The following is a 25,874-nucleotide window of genomic DNA, read 5'->3' as shown; positions in this document are numbered from 1 at the left end:
TGGAGGAGTTCTCTAAGTCCACTTAATTGAATTCTGAAAGATAAACTTTACTAGGGCACAGGCCTAAAAACAATTTTAAAAACCCCAAACATTCTAAAATGTACTTTTTTTACAGCACCAACTACCTGTACAGATCTGGCATTTCTCTGCCTCTCATCACATGGTGCTTAATTGTAGTTAAATTCATTTGTTTTATTCATTGCTCAGATTTTTCATTATATTGTTACACACACAAAACCTCCCACATTATTTGTACTTGGTGACCCCTCAAAACATCATCATTCAGCGCTCAAAAGGACTGGGATTCTCTCCACATGTATTTAAAAGCAGTTTGACTAAATAAATATATTTCATTTGCAGAATATTGTAGGAGGACTGGAAAGAAAGAAAAAACAATTAAATTGTACCCTATGGAAAAATACCCACTTCTTCATTTTTCTTGAAAGTGTCCAGATCTACACTAAGAAAAATCTTCCACAAATTCATCTTGGAAAAACCAACATTTTTGCTCACTGTGGTTTGAATATTCTGTCCAGTTACTTGTCTCTGTGAAAGCCATCATTAGATCATTTTCTGTCCCATAGCAACCACTTTGTTTTCTCAGGGAAATAAAATATTTTCGCCTCCTCAGGCAATACCTTTCTCTGCGTGGTTCCCTAAATGAAGCTGTTTGTAATCCAAAGCTAACATCCCAATTTAAACTGATCCTCTCAAGGATTTATATCTATGGATGTAGAAAATAAACTGCTTGCCAGAGGTTTTTCTAACTGTATATATGTGTGCATGTCCACAGCAAGAGTTAAAATTTTACATTTTATATAGAAAGCCTTTATATAGAAAGCCTTTTTAAAATAAAGTTTTTCTTTTTTTTTTAAAAAAAGCATTTCCTTATTTTAAAATTACAGATTCAAGTTATTAATTTACATCATTAAACAATTATCTGGAACAGAGTGATGGAAAGAAGAAAGAGGTATTGTTTTAACAGTCTGAAGGTGCAATGATAATTTATGTCTGAATTTACTGAGTGATAGGAAGGTAAATAAGCCATCAGAGACTTTCAAGCCACTTGAGAGGATCTTCCTGTAGCTGTCAGAGGTGACAATTTCATGGTAATCCATAAACTTCAGGGCTCCTGGCCACAGCCACCAGTTCTCCAACAAAGGTTCTCAGTTCTTTAACTCAGCCTTCTGTGGAGCTGACTTTGTCTTTAAAAGGATTTTTTAATTATTAAATCACACTAAAGTGACTATACCTATTTTAAATAATTCACTGATGCTGTTTCACTGTGCAAGTCACTACTGAAATTCCCTACAGGCATTACACAGAAGCAAAATGGAGAGAAAGGCAGAGTGGAGTAAAAACCACCAAAGCAGTGGCAAAAAAACCCACAGAAGAAGAATTTGTACCACCCTGTGACTTGCTGTGACCACCTGGGAGCTTGGCTGCTGTCCTGAATGTGGTCTCCATTCAAGCATAAAAGGACTACCATGAAAAAAAGACTTCAAAATTTAACTTTTTTTTTAAATTTGGTAATCCTATTACATCTTTCTATGGCATCAAAATGCCATTTATTTAAATTTTAAACAATGAGGAGCACTGGAACATGCAAAAAGTCTTCCAGACGAAAATTGAAATGAGAGATGGAAGGCTAAACAGGATGCAAACACCCACCCAAAACTCTGTAAGAAAAGAGTAAGAAAAAAAAAAAAAGACTTAACTGGCCATTGTACTACTCCAGCTCTTTAGGAAATGTCATTTCTCCACCCAAATTCTGAAAAAATAAACACTGAGAAGGTTAAAAAGGTTTAAAAAAAGCCCAATGGATTGGTGAAATGTTTCCATCTCCAGACAAGGTTTTCAAACCAGTATAGAAGGAAGGCTGGTAGAAATCAGTTTGTTCTCATGGTACAATTTCAAATTTTTTGTGATTAAGCTTTAATGCAAGGCAAAGACATTATCTGAGCAGCATTTCAATGATGATGCAGCGTGATGGGTGCATTGCATAATGTCACAGGATATCAGAAGATGTGTCCTGGTGTAACCTCCCTCGCTCCCAGGGAGAAGCTCCTGAAAATGCAGGAGGCTCTTCACAGCTTGGGAGCCGTCACTGGGAAGTTGTCACTTGTTTTCAAGAACTGAGCAGGATTTGTCAGTGCCCAGCCTCAGTGGGGCCAAATTCTTCCTTATGAAACTGAGCCTCCATTGGCTTCTGCCAGGCTCATCCTTCTCCTTCCATTTGTTACAATTCCTGGCTCCTGGGCATGGAAAAGAAGAGGACAAAATCCACTCCAGGCAAGTGCTGTGCTCCTTCCTTTGGGGGCCTGGCTCAAAGCTGTGCTAATTAAACCAGGGCTCCAATCCCATCAGTCAGGGATGCCTGGGACAGGGGCACACTTCAGTCACTGTGTCCTGAGACAGGGAGGGCTGATCCAAGAGCTTGCTGGGCTCAGGGAACTGCTAAACCACCAGCTAAGGCAAGCCTAGATCAGCTCAAAGCAAGCAAGCAAATATAAATTAGTGGAAGCAGGACTAGCAGTTTTGCAGATTGGTTTTCTAACCTGTTTTGCATTTTTCATTTTCAGTATTTTGTATTAATTCCTCTGCACATTCATCCTTTTAAGAACTAGATGAGCTCTCAATGCCCTTTTTTAGAGATGAAAGGTGATGCCACACACTGTGTGTTTATGAACAATTTATCAGTTAAAGATGGAGCAGAATTAGAAAGCCCTGAGATTTTAATTCGTTGTTAAGTAATTGTCATGGCAGCTTCTGACAAGAACAGAAAAATGTCATAAAACTAAGCAGAGCTTAGCAGTCAAGATAATTTTCACCTTCTAATAAAACCAAAGCAGGTACACCTATACATTCCTTTACAAAGCCTGTAACCATGGTAGGAAAAGCAGCACAATTTGATTCTGACAACCTGTAATTCCTCCTTATGCCACAGTTTGAATAAAATTTTTAAAAATCTGCAGGGCCACTACATTACAACTTTAAACCAAGAAACACAAAACCTAATCAAACAGCATTGAAAACTTCATCTTAGCTGGGGCTCAGGGGGCAAGGCTTCAAACATTCCTGTTACAGCACAGCACCACTTTGGCTGAAATAACATTAAATGCCTTGAAAATACATTGGGGAAGAGTAGAGAAGGAAGTTCTAAGGGGATCTATGAACAAACAATGGCAGGAGCTTGGGGACTGACTACCAGGTCTCCAGGATGGAGAAGAGCTTCCCACCTTGGGCAAGGGGCAGAGGACACTGCAGAGGAATTCAGATGGTCAACAAACTGAGATATTTTCATTATAATGCTGATTTCACCAAACTCTTCTTCAGACTTCCCTCATCTTCACCAAAATCAAGAAAAGTGCTATTTGAAATATCTAAACAGCTCTGAGTGGGTCAAGGCTGCAGAGGCAAATTAAAAGCTGTCACCCCTATCAATACTGGAGCTTCCAGGCACTGTCACTCTTCATGAACGCCAGTCCAAAGGAATCTACATCCTGACAATTTCCTAAACCAATGTGGAACTAACACTGAGAAATTATTCTTCTTTCAGGCATAAGAGTGGCAAGCAATAATAATTAATTTTTTTCTAACTAAATGTCTCTCCCCATTTTAAGTGACTTCTTTTCAAACAATAAAGAAGCAAATTAAACCGTAATGCAGAACAGTTTTCCCATAAGATTTATTCCTCCAAAATGTACTGTACAAGCATCAAGGAAAACAAGGAATCTGAATCATGTCTTACACTCATGATGGAAAGCATACTAGCTAATCCATCTCTGCTGATTTTAAAAGTTTATTTGGGTTTTAAGAGAACTCTTTAGTGGGGCTTTTGATGCTCCAACATGCATTTAAATCCTGGAAATAATTCCTTTGATCCAGAATCAAACACTCAGTCCCACTCACTTCTGAAACTCTGATCCACAAAGTCATACAGTAGATTTAAAGTGTCAGAAGAGCAAATACCTCTAAAACTACAGAAAGTGTGTTTAACATTCCCTTTATGCTTTTGATAATACTCAGCATACTGAAAAACCTCAGATTTCCTCTTCTATTTTAGAGAATAGGAAGGATTTTCTTCCAAGTTTTGAGAACTTAATTACTCTAAAATGGCTTCTGTCACTCACTGCACCATGAAAAATGGGTATGCACATTCCCAGATGTCTGGACACATGTCCATGGAAAAGTGGGCTTGCTGTAGGCATACCACAGAACTCTTTATGTAAGCTTTCCTCATCTAAAGTGTTTTTGATAAACATTTTACAGAAATAAATTCGAGCCTGTATATTCTACAACCATCTTCTCTGTAATTCTGCATGGCTTGTGCACACACCTTGCAAAACCAGAGCAGCATCAAGACCATTGGCTCAATTAAATTCCAAAGCTGGGATGATCAAAAGGATATCCATGCCCAAATTCAGCTGACTTTGAGGGAAAAAAAAGGAGGGTTTTTTTTAATAATTAAAAAAAATTCAGCCTACAGTGTTCAGTGAAATTTGGAGTCATTGCAAATCACATTAAAACATCAATACACTAAAACAAAGTAAAATAAATCTGTATATTAAGAATAACCTTTTACATTAAATGAGACTGGAAAAAAATCCTATCTGCATTAATGGAAATAAAACATTCCCTTTTTTATGCAGAAGTTTTCCAACAACAGCTGTCCTTTTTCTGCTTCACATTTACTGGTTTTCCCAGATAAAAAGGAAGGTAGGACCACATGGAGCAGCCTACCTGCACACAGAATCCTTGCTGAAGTGTCATCCGCAAGAAAACTGGGAGACAGGGTGCTCAACTGCATTATTTTTCCTTAACAACCTAAACATCCAGTATTCCTCGCAATAACACCACTTAAAAATAAGAGAGTGTTTAGTCTCAAACATCTCAAGAAGTCACAGCCCCTTTGGCACAGGGAATGGGGACATGCAGCATTTAATTGCTTCATGAGATAAATAATTTTGTATATATTTGTGCAATATAAAACATTTAAGGAAGATTATTCTATGAATCACAATGAATACACTAAACCCACTTTATTCCATCCATCTCAAGGCCATATATGGAGTTCAGAGTCATTCTGAGCCCAAAACTTTTAATACAATCATAGAATGGGTTGGGTTGAAAGGAATTTTCAAGATCATCTTGTTTCACGCCCCTCCCATGGGCAAGGACACATTCAACAAGCCCAGGTTGCTCCAAGCCCTGTCCAACCTGGCCTGGAATGCTTCCAGGGATGGGGCAGCCACAGCTTCCCTGGGCAACCTTTGCCAGGGCCTCAGGGCCCTCACAGGGAGGAGTTTCTTCCTAGAAATTCTCTTTACTTACCAGCAAGTTTAGCTCAGGTCAACAGATTATGGGTGTGTGAAGCCTTTCCTTTTGGGAAAGCTGTATACTCCTGAAGTATTCCATGTTTCTTTGTTTTACCTTTACCAGGAACAAGAGCACCAAAATCAGACCTTCTACTATTGCCCCCAAACAGAAAAATGACCATGGTTTAACCCTTACCTGACAGCAACGGATTCCAGGGACTTCTACTTGGATATGGGAAGCTGGGTCCTTTAAGAAGGGCAAAGGAATGAAGGCAACATCAAAAAGAAGTTAGGTGTCAGAATTCCATGTTAGGGGGAGAATTTGAAAGCAGAAACCCATAAAAGCAAAGCTCTTCTGATGGCACGATTTGAAAATGGAAAAGTGGACAGAACAAACATTTAGAGGAGATGAGGAAGAAACTTCACTTCCTCTTAGTTCCTCCTGCTCTGCTGTTCCTGTCACTCTAAGCATGAAATGAGGAAATGACAATGAGTGACTGGAAGAGCATTAAATGGGATTAAGGCTGGCACAGGAAGGTGGCACAGGACTTGGGAGCCTGGAATATCTTAGTGATATACCTGGAGCCAACACTGCTTCGAGTGACAAATGGGCAGGTCAGGGAGCAACATCTGCAGTGGGGGACAAGACACCAGCACCACCCCCTGCCCTGGAAGTGCAGCAGCACCGGCACAAAAAGAGCTCGCAAAGCACGTGCTGGAATTATTCCAAACTTAAATCACAACCTCAACATCATTCCCCTCTGTTTCTTCTCTGTAATTCTTTGGTTGGCTTTTGAGAATTCATATTTTACAGCCCGAGTATTTTCTCTGAAATTTTCAGCATCAAATACTGTAAGAAGTTCACAAAGCACTTGTTGGACTGGTTTTAAATATTTATTGCATTCTGTTATTGTAGCTATTAATCTGCATCTGCTTTTTAAGCAGCTGCACTATTCAGTGCCTAGTTTACTATGCAGCCCTTACAGTTTCACACTCCTTCAATCTTTTATCTTATAAAACATCAGGCTAAGCTGAGTTTGAAAGCACGTTTGAAACATACTTTGCTCTACTTCATGTCTGATGTCTGTAATTCCAAGGAATATTGTTACAGCTGGGGAGTTTGGAAGAGTTCTAGTTTAGAAGACTGTTTTGTTCAGTTATTTTAGGAAGCTCTTTTTAGCCACACTCCACAGGACTCTCACATTGAACACTATTATCTGAAGTATTTATTATGTTTAAAGCAGCCCTGGAAGGTTTCACATTTCACTGTTCCAATTAAATATTTTGTTTAGAAGGGCCCATAAGTTTCAGAGTTTTGATATTTTAGGGATCCAATTATGATCTTGAATAAATGCCCTATAAATACAATCTAACCGCAAGCAAACAAGGACAACTATTGTGCTTTAATTTTCTAGATCTCTGGAGCATCAAAGGGTATTTCTCCAATAAGCTGAAAAAGAAGAAAATATCTGCATAATCCAGGACTGAAACAAGTGTACAGTAAAGTACTTAAATGCCCCTTAATAAAGGAAAAACTTGAAGAGGTTTTTCTAACAAGTGGCTCATGGTGGGTTGAAGTGTTACTTCAATTATTACAGCATTTAATGTGTTTAGCTCTACCTCCGTGAAACATTCCACATGTTACACACAAGAATTGCCTCTGTCTGTGCCCCAGGGCTGCTAGAGCAGGAAAGGATACTCCAAATTATCCCTCTGGGACACATTAAAGAGCAAGAAGGAGGAGTGAGAAGGCATCAGTGTTCTGAGCTGACAGGAGTGACAGAGAAATAAATTTTAAAAAAGCCTGTTCCTGATAGTTTCCAGGAAGCTCAAGCATCAGGTACAACAATGTGGCATTGAAATCTTGAGGGGGAGTCTCAAGGAAAATAAGCTTGTACTGGAAAATTGGCAACTGGCTTTTTCATTCAAATAACAGGTAGTCAAGGGGAAAAGAAGAGAAAAAGCAAACGTTGCCAATATTTTGGCACTTGTAGGAGTTCTCCAAAAAAAGCATATCTAGGCTCTCTCCAGCTTTAACCTGAGAAAGAAATGCACATTAATGCTGCAAAGGAGCTGACACTTCTAATCTGCAGCCCACTCAGCCAAGGAACATCCACTTATACACCCTCATGCATTATTCACCAAGAAAATTGAAATAATCTACCCGTGGTTAAGCAGCTCGGAAGGAAATGCAAATCAAGGGAAAGCAGCTGAGAACGAGGATCATTCACAACTCCTGACACTCCTCCACAAGACTGGAGCCTCCCGTGGGAGCAGCCAAATCATTACAACCCAAATCCCCACGGCCGTGCCTGGGAATTGTCCTGGTGCCACAAGCAGTGACCTGTGGCCATGCTTGGAAAACGAACTTGCTCCGTTTTTATTCCAGTAGATTCTCACTCCTTGGCAATGAAGGTGTGTCCTTAGGCACACACCTGAGAAAGTCTGTATTATTATTATTATTATTATCATCATCCCTTAAAGATAATTCTAGCACTGGCTACCATCCTCTTCATTCCATATCTGACTTGTGAAACTTTGGGCATGCAATATAAAGTTATATAAAAGAAAATCTCCAGCGAGGGAAGAAGCTATTGCTGTCACCACCTTCATTTTTAGTACTGAGATTTAATGGGAAATATCTTAGGCCATGATTTACAGCAATTATTTTTTTATCTTTAGGAATATACATGAAGATCAGAAGGAATAAATTAATTTTTTGCCTCCATCCCAGTCAGCTGTTTTGAAGCTCTCCATCATTACTTACAGGCTAATGTAAACAGGAGTGAGATGAATAATTCTTGTAAGTTTATACAAATTACTCTGGATAAATTCTCCATGAAATCTACATAAATCTTATATTATGAAGTATTTCCATGTGCCTGAATTTATTATCATCTAAGTGGTTGTAAGTACTCAGGTGGTTGTAAACTCCATGCATTAATGTTTTCTTCATCAGAATTCAATAGTTTTAACCCCTCTGGTTTTAAGGCAAACCATTACAGTTTTGTTTGTGCTTAATTCTTCCCCACAGATCTTCCACAGCAAAGAAGTTCTCAATTCAATGGAGTTGCCTACTCTAGATCTGATTTCAAAATGAAATTACAAAATGACAGATAGCAGAAAACTTTCCTGTCATAACCATAAAACTATGAAGTGTAAAATAATGCACAAAAAAATTAAATAGGCCTCACTCCAGGTAACAAAAATATCCATTAGGGTTATATATTTTTTTCAGTCCTTTCAGAAATATATTTGACTATCAGAAGGCCTAAAGAAAAAAAAATCTTAAATTTCAGACATTGCAAGTACGATGAGAAAAAACGTGTTCCTACACACAGAATTTGTGATGAAAAACTACTCCAGCAAGAATTTGGTGAGTATAATTGTATTTCCCTTCATGGATTTTGAGTTAAAGTCCCTGTGTTGTAGTGATTCTGCAGCAACAGATACAACTCAGCCAAGGGAAACAGGAGCCCAGGACAGAGAGAACAGGGCTGGGCCCTTCTTTATGGAAAGTAACCAAGACATTTTTAATGTTCATACAATCCAGACCAGAATTGCCATGGGGCCTTTTGGAAAATTTCCACAGAAATCTCCACTTTGCCCCAGGAAGCCCAAGCACATTCCCATGGAATGTTATCTCTAATTTGGTCCTTCAGAGGTGATGCTTTCACTAGAGTTATAATAAATATTCCACAAACTGGAGGTATTTCCTTGCCAAAAATTGCTCCTAAATTTCAGATCAACTGAAAGCCTAAAAAATCATTTGCAATAAGCTATTTATTATGTCACTGGTACATTGTAAACACATCCTTAAAATTAAACTGATCATTTAGGTTGAATAATTAAAAATCTCCTCTGCTTCAATTGCTGACCCAAGATACAAAGCAGTGGCATCCCAGAAATACAGGAGCTGAAATATGTACCCAAGTATTTTGCAAATTCTTCAGAATTCTCTTCACATTTCAACTAAAATGACCTTATCCCAAATTTTATGCAGAACAGAAAGAAAAGCAGAGAGAGATCCGAATTTGATTTCAAGCTTCATATGGACCCAGTGCTAATTACACAGATTTTTTTTCAACATGTCTGCAGGGAAAAGAAAACAACACAAAAAGGTAGCCCTAATAGTTTATTTCATAAACATGTAAATCTTGGCTCTGTGTGTTTAGTTTTATGTGATTAAATGATATTGAGCTTTGCAGAAAATATTCTTTATCTAATGAGAAAAGACTGATCTGGATTTGATCACTGTAAAAGCCACCCATTCTCATTTTGCCACATCAGGAGTAAAAAAATCTAAATTGTTATTTAACATCATACCAAAGCTATTTGTTAAGGACATCCAGCAGAGGTGACCTTGCATTCTCAAAGTCAAATTTCAGGAGTATTGACCCCCCAAAAATTAGAAAACGCTTGCTAGAATTCTGAAATTTCCTTACCATGATACGATACTTGCCTGACCTTCCCTTATTGCCTGGGAGGAATTCAACCAGAATGGGGAATTTAATCCTCCACATTATGTATTTTAATGACTCATTGTTTTCCTATTTCTTTCTAGCTCCTGCAAAGCTTAATGGACTTGAGCATGATTATTAAAATGCTGCAAATAAAAAAGAATTTTTAAAACCTTGAAGTATTAAAAAAAAAAAAAAAAGTGGAGATGCAGTAAAGGACATTCTAAAATTGGAGCCCATTTTGTTGGGGATGGGAGCAAAGTGTCTGAGCCATATGCTGGTGTAACACAGGCAAACTGGATACAAAGCTTATGTCATTGCAACTTGCTCCTTTAGAAAGCAGCTATGGCAGAAATAATCCCCAAATTTTACATTTCTATTTACATGCAGGTGCAGATCATCACCAACATTTGGATATCAGAAGTCCATGAGAGTTCATCTTCCTGGGTCTAGAACACGCTGTTACCAAATAATAAATATAAATAAATGGGTACTAAAAAACTCCTTACACCCAGTTTACTCAATTATTTTTTCACTTGAACAGAAGACCAGAAGAGAAGCAGATTTTTTTAAATCTGCACAGTTATCTTTCAGATGGCATAGGACACACTTCAGCAGCTGCCAGAAAAAAAAAAAAGGAAAGATTTTGTGGTTTTTCTTCTTCAAGAGGAAACCCAAACACACCCTAAGATAAGGCCCTAGCCTAAATCCGCAATAATTTCAGTGGCTTTTATCCAGATTTACCCTTCTTTAATGCAGAACTCGATTTGCCACTTGCATAACAGAGTTCAGACACCAGAAAAACTCCCCCTGTCATTTGAACTTTCTCTCTCCTCAGCTGGCACAGAACAAACTGCAACTGGTGATTTGGACACAGCCATGGGTGGACAGAAACACAAACTGTGTTTGGATAATCTCACAGTGCAGGGTTTTTATTAATCAGAAATAAGAAAATAAAAGTAAAATAACAAACAAATCCCAAAATCTGTTAAGTCTACTATGTGACCAAAAATTTCTTCCCAAGCACTATTCCCTCCAAATCTCTGGACATGATAAAAATTATATTTAACTGCATAAAATTTCTGCCAGTACATAACTTTGAAATGTACTTTCTAAGATAAGAGCCTGGACTTCACAAAAGGATGACAAGCAATTTTAGTCCATAGGGAATTTGACTCAACTAGATCATCTCTTACTTAAAAGAAAAACACCACAAAAAATCCTTTGGTGCAGGCATATGGAGAGAAAGCTCCACCAGCTTTGGAGGTAGAGTGGCTTCAAGCTTCAGTTTTTGTCAGGAAAGTTGATGAAAGGGAAAACCTCATCCCACCATCATGAGAAAATTTCTGTCCTCCCACTATGCACAGACAAAGCAGCAATGAAGCCCCTTCCTCCTACTCCCCCCACCCAAAAAGGTGACAAAAAGGAAAACACAGTCCTGTGTTAAAAACCTAAAGCATGTCCTATATTAGCAATCGAGCTAATGAAATTTGCTTTCATTTAGTTGAAATAAACAATATCAGACTAGTTCCTTTTTTTGTTTCCTTTCTCTTGGTTAACTTTACACATAAGAATTTTCCTTTGTTGCTGATAAGATGTCTGAATAAACATTGCTATGCTAATGAATCAAAAGATCAAAAATACTCTGTCCTAAGCACAGAGTGGAAAGGAATAAAGTCACCAGACTCTTGGGATCACTTATAACTACTTTTAATTCCCAAACTCCAATCTCAATGTCACAGACCTTGCAAAATGTGGAAGTTCCTGGATCTAATCAAAAAAGTGTTAGCAAAAGAAAAAGAGTTGTAGCTTTGGATCAGTCAAACTCTGAAAAGGTGGTAGAGATTACCCTGCATAGGGCTGGAATTCAGCCTTGCTCTCTTTTAGGATGGGGGAATGATTTTTCTTATCTCAGTTATCTTAGAGTTTTGTATAGAATTGCTTGAGGGAAGCAAAAATCAACATATGCAGAAATCATTTTGCAGCTTCCTCGGATGCAAGAAAGGGGAATCTTACAGGGGAACAGAAGCTGGATAACCCAGCAAAGAACTGGGAGAGCACAGAGGTACAATACAGAACAGAGCTGGCACTGGTAGAAGTGAAAGAAAAATGAGGGAAGGTGACAAGAAAAAGAAACAGGAAAAAAAACACAATTAAATGGCAAAGTGATCCAAAACAGACAAGATGCAACCAGCTGAAAAAAATTAGAATATCTTTATTTGGGGGAAAATTAGTAGTTAGACAAATGCAGGATTTCAGTGAGAGGTGTTGAATAAAAGGCTCTGGATGTTACAGCTGATCACAGACTGATCTGCGTTGCTGGGGCAGACCAATGACCTCATTCCAAGCATTCCTCAAGCCACATTGATGCTGTCAGGCCACACCAGCAACCTCCCGGTTGTGAAGTTTTCAGAATGAAAAATTAAACACAGTCCAAAACTAAGCTCAGGGCTTCCAGTCCGTGGCCTCCCATGTGCTGCCTCTGAGTATGTGTAAAAAACTTCTGGTATTCAAATCTTTTCTTGGTCCCAGCTCAAGGTACTTTTTCTTGCCTTTTTGCTACACTGCAGGTCATTGCAAGTGATTCTTTGCTGGTTTTTCTGGGTTTCCACCCCAGGAAAATCAGCTTTGCCATGGAGCAGGACCACAGTGCTTGCCCCTGCAGCCAGGTCAGTGCCAGAGTCCCTGTGTGGGTCACAAAGGACCAGAACATCTCCTTTCCTCTCTCCAAGATCCCTACCTCCTGATTATTTTAAGGTAAGGGATCCCCTGGCAGGGTTTAAGCACAACCCCTTTGAGTAGATCAGGGAGAAAGAGGCATCAGGCTCCTCAGCATCTCACATTCTTCAGGTAACTGCTTAAAACTGAATGCTGAACAGAATTGCCCTGGAACACCTCTGGATAAGGGGGGGCATTTCTGAGCCACTAGTACTTGAGAATCCTTTATTCAAAGGCATTTTTTATGGAATTATCTGGAAATAGTCAATTGACTGCTGAAATATAGCTAACAAAATGTACCATTCTATTTGTTATTTTATTTGTTTTTATATGCATCATTTCCTGCCTTTAATTTTAATTCCATACCCTCTAAGAAATGCAATCTCACAGATCTTCCCCTTCATTTTCCTGTAATAATATCATAGCAGTTTTCTCTAGCTATTTACAATCTCTTCATTTCCTTCACAGCTTTTCCAAGCCATGGAATGAAGAATTATGTAAAAATAGGCCACAAGAAACCAGACACACTTGATCTGCACAGCAAAAATAGAGCTCTTTAGCACCTGGCATTCTCAAGAGTGGTAATGAAGCTGGCAAGATAAGCCAGGCTTTGACCCAAAATAAAAACCTTAGCCCTCAGAAGAAGGCTAAATTTCAACTAACACAAAAAATCTGTCTTTTGATTTCTTGCAAGGTGTGACCCCAGACATCTGGACAAGAAGAGAGATTGGGCTGACCATAGGAGGGAAATGCAGGAAGAGGACAAGCAGCACACATGAAAACATTAATTTTAGCCTGTCATAATCCCTGAAGGCAAATTACAAAAACCCCCTATGCCTTCAATCCCAGGAGTGCTCATGGCTGAGGGGAAAGTCAAAAGAAAGGAAAAGGACTCAAAGGACAAATCAACAAGCCTGCACTTGTGAGGGTTTTTTCAGGAGCAACAAATAAATTCTTCAGGATAAATAACTGATCTGTGTTGAATTACAGATCTGATGAGGCACATTTAAAACTGAAAACGCATCACAGAGTTTATGTAAAATTTTGCTACCTCAGATGTTCCAACGAGATGTAAGAGGCTGTTTCCCAAGATGAAAACGCTATAATGTGAAAGATTATGCAGAGAGAATGCAAGCTTATCAAGTAATGGGGCTTTTGGTAAGAGAACACATAGGAGGAGGAACCAAATCCGGTTCTGGAGTCAGCAGAAGTATGTAACAGAAACCAGAGATACCTCTACATATACACAGATAATACAATCTTAATGCTCTAAATCTTCATTTCAATAAATCTTTTGTTGTTTTCATTCAGCAAAGATTTCACCCAATTAGAGCCACTTGGTTGATATTTACTTTGCAACTTTTTCTGAATCAAGGAAGCATCATAATTTTGTCTCTAATGAACAATTCTGAACAATTACTTCAGCAACACCACCTAGAAAACGGAAGAAGAAAAAACAGGCTTTTGGCTTCAATATCAGAAATTATGAAGATGCATAGAATGGAAAAGTAAAAAAAAAATCAAAGCAGAATGGAGATTTGCTAAGGGAACAACCTTGTTGGACACCCTGAGGTATCCCAGGCCATGCAAGGCATCCAGCAGTGAAATTAAATGGGAGAAATAAAAACCTCCAAACACCAGCTCATTAAAAGGGAGAGGGAGTGACATAAAAGGTTCAAGTATCATCATTAGGTTTGGATTCTCTGGAATCTCTGTCCAAGATCCTAAGCAGACCTGCTTTAAATACTCAAAGTGTTTACTCCGAAAATGTCTTCCACAGTGTGACAAGACCTTGACTGCAGAAGCTGCATCTTACCCTGAACTCCACAGGAAAGACTCAGAGCCAGCCCAGGAGATTGAGATATAAATGGAGTGACAGCAGCAGCGTGAAATATTGTGAGCAGTGTGAAATACAGTGTGAAATATTACACTCATTACAAAGCCCTGCGCTCCAAAGCCTGTCCCTTTATCAAGCCTCATCTAGAATTTGACAACAAACAGGCTCCTGGGATGATACTATTTCCTTTTAAAGAGGCTGAATATTATTGGATCAATTTCACAAAATTATGACAGTAATATCTTGTTATTAAAATGAGAGTATAAGGCATTACAACAAATTTCTTCAGTGAAGCTTTACTTTTTAAATTGTCAAACCATTGTATATTGAACAGAAAACATAACTTCATTTCTATAAATAATGGAGTTTGACTGAAAACTGGTATGTTGAACTGTTAAAAATGATGTCAATATAAATTCAGCATAATAGAAAGAAGAGCTGCAAGTAAGGAAGTCAATGTAAATACATACAAACAGGGATTAGCAATTATATAGTCCAATATTAAAAACTGAATAGTCCAACTTAAGCCTTTTCAAGTTTATTTGAACCAATCTAAAAGTCAGATAGTAGCCTTGAAATCATGCAAATATTTAGTTTTATAGCCATAGGAAGGGTTTTTTTTAAATACAAATATTTGTTTCATACAATTGGAAAATTAATAAAATTACATCTATATTTGGAAGGCTTTCCTCATCCAGATCCAGTTTTTCCATGCATGTTCCTGCCTTCTCCAAATGGGAGTTATATTGAACCTAATTCTTTTCCACAAAGCAATGATGGCACATAAAAATCCACATACTCACAAGTTACAAACCCAATCCTGTGCCATCAGTCTCAACTTTGTGGTCTATTTTTAGCCTAATTACAGAAAGGAAATTATTGGGCGCATAAAGAGATTTGTGATGAAATGCTCAGCATAAGGAACTACATTACACTCAGAGTTTCATGGGGTTCAATTTTCCCTTCTCTTCCCTTTTTTCTTTTGGGATTTTTAGGTTTTTGGGGCAGGTTTTGGGGTACTTGGTGAAGCTCATTTACGTTGGGAAGCATAGGAATTTTCTTCAGGAATCATTCCTGTTTTCCTGACTATTTTTAACATTCTCTATTTTCCCTTTTTTTTTTTTTTTTAAGTAGCATTTATTTCATGTGCTTTCATCTCTTTTTTCTGTGTTCTCACCATTGTAAATGGAAGGAATAGAGAGCCCTGGGAGCCTCCTCACATCTCTTTCCCCACTTGTCCTACCTCCATTTTTGACCTGGCTCCGCTGTTAGAAATCCTGCATGGCATTTGACACCGTCGTAGAGAGCTCTTGAGGCTCATGTGGAAAAATGATTCAAAGAAAACACATTAACTTTTGAGGAATACTAGAACTCTCTGGGAGGCTCTTCAAACACTTTGCCTTCTGTAGCATCCTTTACTGGGCAGCCTGATATCTCAGAGCTGCATTGACACATCCCTTATCTCAGCAACCGTTGGTTTCCTAATATCCTAATTTTGGTGTGGCCATCCAAACCCTCCTGTTTTGTTACACTGAGACCTAGATATCTATAGATATAGATATAATATCTGATTGAAATGCACAGATCACATACTTCCAATACACAAAGCCTCTTTAAAAAGGCACAATTACAGCAAATTTAGGGATACTGATTTTAGTGGAGCCTGAGAAAAGTTGGCAGAGGGTGTCTCAGATAATGCTGATCAAACTGCAGTAGAAATAAACCCCATCATAAATGTGGTGGTTTCCTAGCTCTCATTTAAACCTCAGAGATTTTCCTCTCCAGTATTCCAGCTCTGAGTTGCTCAGGAAAGAAAATGTGGCACTGACACAGCACAGTTGAGGAGTGTCAGCCACACTCAGGGTCCAGCTGCAGCAGCCAGAGAGATTTCAGAAACACATGCCGGTTCTAAGAAGGGGTGATCAACTCCAGAACAACAAAAGGATCCAGCCCCATCAGATCACAAGATCAGGACACAGTTTCCCAAATCCCATTTACAGTATTGCAGGTCTTTAAAATGTTTTTCCTGCTTCTAATCCAGTTGAAACAGGAGTTAGTTAATATAAAAGCTGTAATCTGCACCATGAGAAGGTCAGACAGCACGATCATATAAACCTCTTCCTATTTTGTCACCTATGACCTGTAAAACTGAAACAGAGGTGACTGAACAAACTTCAGGACAGAGATAAACTCAAAAGTGCTATTTTCTTTTCACAACCCCTCAGCCAAATGCAACTCCTTAACTAATTCTAGCTTCCCTTGACATCCTGGTGTAGGATCAGGCACCAGGCTGAATCAGAAAGCAGATTCCTGAGGGATGGGTCGTCTGCTGACCATTTCCAGTGCTTCCAGGGGGAGCTACTGGGATCAGAAGGATCCAGGCTGAACAACATTGTGAGTTTCACTCACAGGGATTAACTGAAAATCATGATTGGAAGTTCCAGTTTGGCTGAAATATTAGTTCAGAATTGCAGCATTTGAGGGCTTTGGGGTACTTGCACTGCTGTCTGCTCCCAGCTTGACCCTTGGCTGCACAGTGAGCTCAATGGCACTATCCTTTTATGGACTCCACCAGCATTTTGAGGACAGTACAATCCACTAAATTTGTTTTTGTAAAGCAAGAAATTAACCTTATTCATTTGATAACTTGTTTGACATACAAAAGTACATTTCATTTTTGTCCCTGTCATAGCCACTGTCACCAGGAACTTCAAATCACTTTTTCTCCTTGTTTTATGACCCTATTTCTTTTTCTAATTCTGTGACTTACACTAGTTCTGGCCATGGCCTCTGATTTTATTTTCCTGTACAGTCTCCCTTGTGGGGGTCAAGACAGTGAAAACTATTTAAAAAAAAAAAAAAAAACACCAAGGGGAAAAAAGCCACTATTAGTGAAAGAATGGTGTCTTAGCCAGCGAAAACCCTTGAAGGGCTTGGGAAAGGTTTCTGACCCAACTCTGAGGAAACAGCTCTGCTGACAGAAATGTTGCTGAAAGCAGCCCATTCCAACTGCTGGACACAATGGTCCCAGCCTGGAAGGTGCAGAGAAGGTGAGAGACATTTCTGCTGAGGAGCAGCCGCCATGGGCTGGCAGCTGGCTGGAAGCCAGATTTGGGGGAGGCAGGAGCTACAGGCCCTGGAAACACTTCCAGCCCTTTGGATCTGGGTGTAAAGATTGGGGCAAGGCTCAAACACAGAGCAATCCCCCTTTCCTTTCCCCTGCCACCCTCCAGGCACCTGCAGGGGATGTGCCAGCGTGCTCTGCAGCCACTGCTCAGCCCAGAGTTCTGCCTGAGACCAAAAGTAGCTCAAGGGCCCTGGGAGCAGCCTGGGATCCCTTCAGTGGGTTATTTTTGGCTCGAGTGCCAGGCTCTTCTGGTTCAGTCTGTAAAATAAAGCCTAGGAGGAGTAGCTGTGGCAGTCGTGGCCCACCTGGCAGGTGGCAAGGACAGGCTGCAGGCTGATCCCCAAAAGCAGCCAGAGCATTCTGCAATCAGCTGTACTCAAAGCAGCACTGACACGTGGCACCAGCTCCCTGCTCACCTTCCTGCTCAGAATTTCAAGTAAGCCTCAGCAATGGCCACACCACAGAACCTGCACACCTCAGCCTGCAGTCCTTGTTATATGCACAGAGTACACCCAAGTTCAAAGACCAAGAGCAACCAGCTTCTGAAAATGAAGTTTAAACTTTGAAATAAAGCAAATTACTGTATGGTTTTGCACCAATGCACACACAGAAATAACTAACTTGTGATCAAAAGGAAAAGGAAAAGCATGGTAAGTTTTTCAAGCTCTGCCCTACATTTCAGTATGTAATTACATTAACACACAATTCCCAGTTTTCCAATTTGTTTGCTGCCACATAGCAAGACTGCGTACAGGAAATTCTATTTCTTGCAACCATTCAGAGGAAAACAGAGAAATAATAGCAACAGATTTATTTCATACCAATCAGTATTTGTTTGCTTGTAACCCAGCCTAAACATCATTAATGCAAAGGAGTGTTTTTTCTATGAACACAGAAGTAATTATTTGTTTAGGACAGATATTTGAAAGAAATTGCAAAAGGAACACAGGATTATGATATTCTACCACACAATATGCAACTTAAAACGTGGGAAATTCACACCTCAGTGGTTTTGCCACCCAGATTACACAGATATCATTCTTTTTCCACGTTAAATGGTCCCTAACATTTGAAACAGGTAATGCTACTCCCAAATGACAGCTGCACAGGGCTACAATAGATGTTTCCGTCCCTTTTGCTTCTATTAAATAACAAGTGATAAAAATAGAACAAGTCACTGCACGCTGCCGACAGTTTTGTAGATTTTTCTTTGCTTTGCTGTCTTTTCCTCTTTCTTATGTTATCTGTCTCAATCTGATTTCCCTCAGCTTGAAGAGTATTCTGCAGGCATTTGATTGATGAAAATCAAAATTACTGAACCATTCCCCAAACCCAAATAAATAAGTAAACAAACAGAATATTCCTTAGGCTGGCCAGCATTTAATAGCAACACTTGCAGCTGAAAAACCAAGATTGCTGACCTCAATCACTCTCATCTAATTAAAGAAAATTAGTTAGAAAAGCAATTCTACCACAAACCAGCTAATATCCTCGTGTTCTGAAATACCTGTTCTGCTTATTCCACAATAAAATACACATTCCTTATGTTTACAGTCACAATGCCAGTTTAAAAACCCACATTTTTACTCATACTTGAAAAATGTTTAATTTCAAAGCAATTTCTCTTTGTGGAATGTGTCTACAGACTGTATTAGCAGATTTTCAAAATTATCAAAATAAAAACACCCATGTGAAAGCACAGACAAACCATCATACACACACATCTCTCTGCATAATTATAGAGGAATACAGGAACTCTGACTTGAAGCCTAGCAACAGTATCCAAGTATTAGTTAGTCTGCTAATCAACTACCAAAAACTCACACACCAGCTCAATGTGCTTCATTTTCCTAAAGCAAACAAAAACCAGACAAAAGAATCCTATCAGTCCTGGCTCCAGAGCTGCTGAAGGACAAGATGCACAATAGAAAACAAACCTTGTTCACTTGAAGAAGAACAACCCATGTCATTTACTCCGTCTGAAAATTCATCCCATCACAAAGAACCAAGGCAAAAGAGAGATTTAAAAATAGGTTATCCAAGTCAAAGGATTATCAGCTTGCAACATACTTAATATCTGCATATCTGTATGTAATGAAAGCTTCAAAATTCTTACATATATGATTGGGTTTTGTACCTCCATCCTATAGAAGCCATAGTAAATTCTGTACAGCAAATGCTTCCTAAATCTGCTGTGCTCATTTACTCACAGACAGCTGCAGGCTGGATGAAAACAATCAGGGATTAACTTTTCTATTCATCACATCTTTTAATCCATTACTTTCTCTTAGTTTGCAATAAATAAATGCATAAAGTTAAATAAATTATAAATGTGCTATGGTTAGTTAAAAGAAAAAAGAAGTTTAAAAGCGACACTATTACTATTATTATTAAATATTTTTAGTGGTGTGCAACTGCTGTACATCAGGGGTATGTGTAAGGTCTTCCTCAAAGCAGAAAAGAAGAGGCAACAATAGTCACTGAGCTGGGATACACTTCTGGGTCCCAAAGACTTCCAAAATAACCAATAATTAAAATATGCTACTCTGGTGCTATTATTCTTCAAAAAAAAAAACAAAACTAATTTGGGGGTATGATGAATTGAAATAATATGACAAGCCACACTGAGCATTTCATACTGCTTGTAAAACAAGTTTCTAAGTACCTTATGGTAATAGGGTTTCTTGCCTTATGAAAAATACTATTGTAATTTGTTTCAAATAGGATTACTTTTTAAACGATATGGCAATTTCTATCCACCTTTCAAACATCTGCCATGAAAACAAAAGGGATTCCCTCATAAAAGAGAAATACAATGAAATCTGGATCTTGTTTTTAATCCTTTGTGGGCATCTCTTTTTTCCTGTCCTTGGATTCCTTTATCTTTTCTGTTTGATTCAGTCTTACAAAACAGCCTCATCCCAGTCCAGAGTAAGAACTTTGCTGGTAGAATCAGCCAGGGGGGTTTTATTGGACTAAAGCCACAGGAATCCCTTGCAAGGCTTTTTCTTTATAGGTTTATTCACATTACTCCATGGGACGTTATTCTCACCTTTTTTGGCTCTAAAATATTTTTTATATTTTTCTTCTTTTTCCAGAATAGCGGGAAGTCTTATGATTATTGCAAACAAGCTAATTTTATATATGCCTAATTTTCACATCCATCTGATGTGAAAGTGCTTTACAATTAAATTAAAAGAATAAGGAAGAACAATCTTGGTGGGATTTGATCTGTAGGAGAAATATTTAGTGGCTCTGATGTAAACCAGAATTTTCTACTTCTAAAACAGAGTCTAAAATAATTACAAAGTGCAAAAAGATTTGGATTAATAAATGAACTTAAAATAATAACAGGTTTTAATGAATGGGTTCGATATCAAAATTCAGAATCTAACCAAAAATACACTTTCTGAGAGATGTGTGATTAAAAGTTTCTCAAGAGACTTGACAGTATGAATAGTCTTCATCTTCCTGAGGATACTTCCCAAGCTCTTCACTATTCCTTCCCCCTCTGCTGCCTCTAAGGAGGTGCATTACTCAATGGTAAATTTTGGAATGCATCCAAAATTATAGGAACACAGTGGGTAACCAGACAAGCACAAGAAGCAAAAGCCAACTTGCTGAAGCTGAAATGCTGACATCACTCTGCACATTCATCATCACAGCAGCTCTCAGGTTTTCTGCTCAGGATTTGGTTCTTTGATTTACTCTTCTTTTTTCTCCACTGGGAGACACTCCAAAAATAGACATTTCAACAACTTCATTTTTCATAAGTAATAAAACTTAAAAGACAAATGGTCAGCGCAATTAAATTAGGTGGGAGGAAATAAAATAATGTAATGTTTACTCTTTAAGACAAATCTATTAATTTAAACAGTCATGCTCAAGCCACCATCTTGCAAAAATGGCAAGTAAATAATGGCAGCACCAATATTTCTATTTTTTAGTGGCAAAGATGGAGGCATCAGAAAAATTTGGAGAATCTTCTCATAGAAAGTATTTTTTAAGAACTTTTCTAGAAATCACCAAATCCTACAAAAAAACCCCATTACCCATATGTAAATATAAACAACAATAAGATGCTCAACCTAATAAGAATAACATGTTCATTTTTAATTCATGCTTTACAGATTATAATAAATATAGATTGATGAAGAATTCTTACACGGAAAGGAACCATCCCCATCATCCCAGGAAAAAAAAAACAAACCCTTCCAGACTGTCTCTGAACCTTTATGCAGAAGTTACGACTTTGGTGCATTTTGCCCTCAGTTTTCTCAGTGCACATTGCAAGAGCTGAAAGTGCTACAAGAACTTACATTACCACAGAACCTTCAACCATATCCCTGCAGATCATATGCAACAAGGAGGGGAGAGGGAAAGTAGTCCTTAATCCACATCCTTAGTTTTATACTTCATGTGAGCTGGCCTTATTTCCCATATAAATGAAATACTCAAGTCAGAGATTTGCCTCACTGAGTTAAATCAGTGCAGGTGAGTACACAGAGCCTCCTGCTGCAAAAGAAATGTCTTTTTTTGTTCAACTTCAGGATATTTCTCTGGAACTTAAATTAACTTGAATTAAAGCATTTCAACCCATTTTGTTAAACTGTATTAGGCATCACTTGTATCAAACTGGCTTTTATTTTAATGGCAAATTCCTCTGCATAAAAAGATATTGAAAGAGCCTCCAATTTTTTGTCAGGGGTCCTTAAGGCCCTTAATCCCACCAAACTCAGTGAGAGGGAACATTTCCATGGATATGGGGAGCTGGCTTCTACTATATATTCATTTAATTATAGAGAAGTACCTTTCTCCATTTTCATCTTTTGATCAATTATTCCTATTTGGGAGCTGCTTTAGGCAAGGCCAAAACAACTTGCAAGAGCCAATCTGGAAGGGATGTGGATGTGTATTTAGTTTATTACTGATTTATACTTAGAAAGCACCTACCACTTACCACATTTTCCTCTTCAGAGTATATTTTTGAAAATATTTCAGCTTTTTCCCCATCTGCATTTTTTTACAAGAGTTACTTTTCAAACCTCCCTGAAATGTCAGCAGCCCTGTGGTTGTATCTCACATAGAATCAGTTTTAACATCTTTGCAAAACCCTGGCACAAACAAGCACAACTTATTTTCAGAGTCTGTAAATATTTTGCTTACCAATATCAGCTTCCCTGTGATTCTTGATGTATTCAGCAAGCTCAAAATTTCCCGCTATTATAGCCACCTAAAGGGTTGTAAAACAGGCACAATTAATATGTTGTCATCACTTACTAAGAAGGAAAACATGTCACATCACTGACAAACATCAGGCAGATTATTTTCATTTCACTAAGTGGAGCAATTCTGTTACTTTCGTTCTGCAATACAGATATTGGTATCTGAAACACCAATACAACACTGAAACAGCAAGAAATGAGATCTTAATCTGTTGTAAGAGCACTGCCAGTCCCCCAGCTGCCCATTTCCCAGGAATGCTGGCATGGTGGCAGTCTCAGGAGGCTGCTGGAAGAGCTGCTGCTCTTCTCGTGGTGGCAGTCCAAGGCAGCAGTGAACATTAAGCACAGCATCCCCAAAGCTCTGGGAGCTGTACTGGTGTGTGGGGAATGCTGCAGGAGAGACACATTGAAGACATTATCTCCCTTTAATGGCTCCTGCCTCGCTCCTTACCTGAGCAATAAAAACAGGAGCTGAAACGCAAAGTACACAAGAAAGACAAGGACCAAGAGCTACAAATATTCAGGTTCCACTAAGGCACCAAAAATCACACTGAAAGAGAGACTGGCAAAGTTTATGCATATGCATAGAGTTTAAAATGTCTAAATACATTGAGTTCTAAATTAATAATTTTCTTTTTCATTTATTTACTGATTGTTGAACACAGATGCGAATTCTCATTTCAACAGACTTTAAAGAAAAACATCTCCAACGGGTGTGAGGGAAGCAATTCAATTTTGCCATTGCTGGCTTCTCCCTTTTTCTTCTTCTTCTCTTTTTGCCCTGAATACCAAGGAATTGTCTTTTCTGGCCCCATTTTGCAGCTCTGACAGATCCTGCTCTCTAGTGGCACTGCAGATTTCCTAATGTATGTGCAAGGCATAAGCTGGGCTGGCCTTTCTCATAGAAACGTCTGCATCTACAGGGTGCAGCTTAAAAAAAATTGAAAAAAAAAAAAAAACTTGCTGTAGAATTCTCTTGGATATAGGACTGTCTCCAAGAGTGTCAGATATGAGAAATTATTAAAAACTCCATGCAAATTTCTGAGCTAATGACCAAGAAAAATTATTTGCCGGTTTGTGCCTCTCCACATATGAAGAATGATGCAAAGGAAGACTTAAATGCTGCAATGGTCTAAGGGAGTGTAGGAAGTACAGTTAATGTCAGCAGTATCTTGGCATGTAAGAAGCATAAGATTTTGCTTCTGCACTCAGCCTAGGAAATTGAATGGGCAACTTTATTTACCAGTAACCAAAACAAACTAATGCAGAAATCCCTGAAATTGAAGACTTTACACCCAAACTGTGGCTGCCCCATCCCTGGCAGTGTCCAAGGCCAGGTTGGATGGGGCTGGGGATAGTGAAAGGTGTCCCTGCCCGTGGCAAGGAGAGGATCTGGGTGACTTTAAGGTCCTTCCCAACTCAAACCACTCTGGGATTCTGTGATCAGGGAGGCTGGACACAAACGCACACCTCAACACCGTCCATCTGAAAATTACTATTTTTAACACTGGTATGCCAGCCTTTATTCCAGAAGCCCCTCCAGACAGAAACAGTTTCTCAGCATGGATGACACATCAGAACCTGGCCCCCAGCCTCCTCTGCACAGCCCTGAAATGCAGCCCATGAGTCTCCCTGGCAAACAGCACTAGGAAACCAACAGCAAAGCTGTACCAATCTTCTCTCTTTAACTTCCAATTCTGCAGCCTGGCTGGCTCCAGGTTCGTAACAGCAACATTTGTGCACAGCTCTGAGGTTTTCTCTGCATTGTAAGCAAGTGTAATACTTCTCTCTGATGTTACCCCTAATTAGCAGTAAAATTCCAGCAAGAGGTGGAATTCAGCAGTGACAGGCAGCTTGCTAGACAGCAGCCATGGTACTCAAATGAAAGAATTTTTGATACCAAGCAGATTTTAAACCTCAAGTATAAAAATGCTCTTTAAGTGATAAACACATTTTATTACTTGGGAAAAAAAGAGAGAAAGATATTTCCAGATAACTAAGAGACAGCTTGACAGGGAATTGTTCCTGTATTTGCTTATGAACCAAGCAGCAGATTCAGCAAGCTCAAGGAACCATTTTTCTCAATTTAATTCACTTCAATGCGCTAAAAACAGTATGTAAAAATCCTTACAGCAAAATGAAGGAATGATATGTTAAGATCTAAGGAAAGCAAGGAAAAGTTAAAAAGTACAAATATTTCTTGGCATAACATCAATGTACTTCACTTGAATTTGATGGGTAAAATGTGTGGGAGAAAATGAAGTCAGAGCAAAATCAGAAAGACATAAAATTATTCTCATTCAACTTGTACAGTTACAAGCCACAAAGCATGGCAACCTTAACCCTTTTTCCATACAAACATGTCTTAAACCAAAATTATCGTGAGTTCACATGAAAATATAAATGTGAATAACACATTAGGACAAGTGGATGGTCTTCACAAGATCCAGAGTCAGAATCAAGTGAAAGTGGTAGAAATTCTCTCCTTGATCAAGTACCTAAATCAGAGACCAACTGAAGCTCTATATTTGTACTAAATTTCTTCGTACTTTAGAAAAAAAATAGTAATGCAGCATGTTGGCAGAAAATACTAGAGTTTGATTCTCTCCATGCTTCATAATTTACATGGTTTTAAATAGCCATAGTTTGCTTTTCAGGATGTTCTGTAGACAAGTGCTAGATTTAAAATTAAGAGGTTATGGCAGGAAAGAAGGTTTTGTTTGAATTTTCTTTTGATCACAAGACATCTCCTCTTGGCAGTGAAAATGTAGCACAGCCAGCAAAACTGCAGTAAAAGTTGCTTCCAATTCAAGTAGGAACTGGATTCCAGTCATCAAAATGCATCACGTGCGTGTTTACAGACATGAAATATTGCCATGAAAGGGTGGAGGTAGCACTTTACAACTAGAGGCTATCTACCAACTCTTTCATGCTGAAGCTTCAAAAATTGCAGCTTTTCTAAAACTGCATATGCAGCAGTCTTGCCATAATTCAGGTTCTTACATTCCTGCAGCAAATGTCCTTTCATGTCATCCTTTTGACATTTATCTCACATCAAAAGTCTGCGTGTCCTCAGTAACATTACTCTGCAAACCTGATAAAACCTGGTTCTGCATCTTGTAGGAAATAAAAGCATCACTCACACACAATTTGCACTAAAACCTGCTTTGTGCTTTGCCATGATTTTAA

At 38.6% G+C, this 25,874-nt stretch overlaps 1 protein-coding gene across 5 annotated transcripts in view; it reads right to left on the bottom strand.

Moving 5' to 3' along the window:
• The window catches only part of SHANK2 (SH3 and multiple ankyrin repeat domains 2), a 277,448-nt gene that overhangs the window by 192,680 nt on the left and 58,894 nt on the right, over positions 1-25,874 (bottom strand). For all 5 annotated transcript variants that reach the window (XM_074543726.1, XM_074543727.1, XM_074543728.1 and 2 more), the window contains one exon: positions 22,627-22,693. In XM_074543726.1, the coding sequence (XP_074399827.1) occupies positions 22,627-22,693 (67 nt within the window). The remainder of the gene's footprint in view (positions 1-22,626; positions 22,694-25,874) is intronic.

The sequence above is a fragment of the Zonotrichia albicollis genome, chromosome 6 (genome assembly GCF_047830755.1).
Source record: "Zonotrichia albicollis isolate bZonAlb1 chromosome 6, bZonAlb1.hap1, whole genome shotgun sequence".
Taxonomy (NCBI): domain Eukaryota; kingdom Metazoa; phylum Chordata; class Aves; order Passeriformes; family Passerellidae; genus Zonotrichia; species Zonotrichia albicollis.
This window is presented reverse-complemented; position numbering and strand designations above follow the sequence as displayed.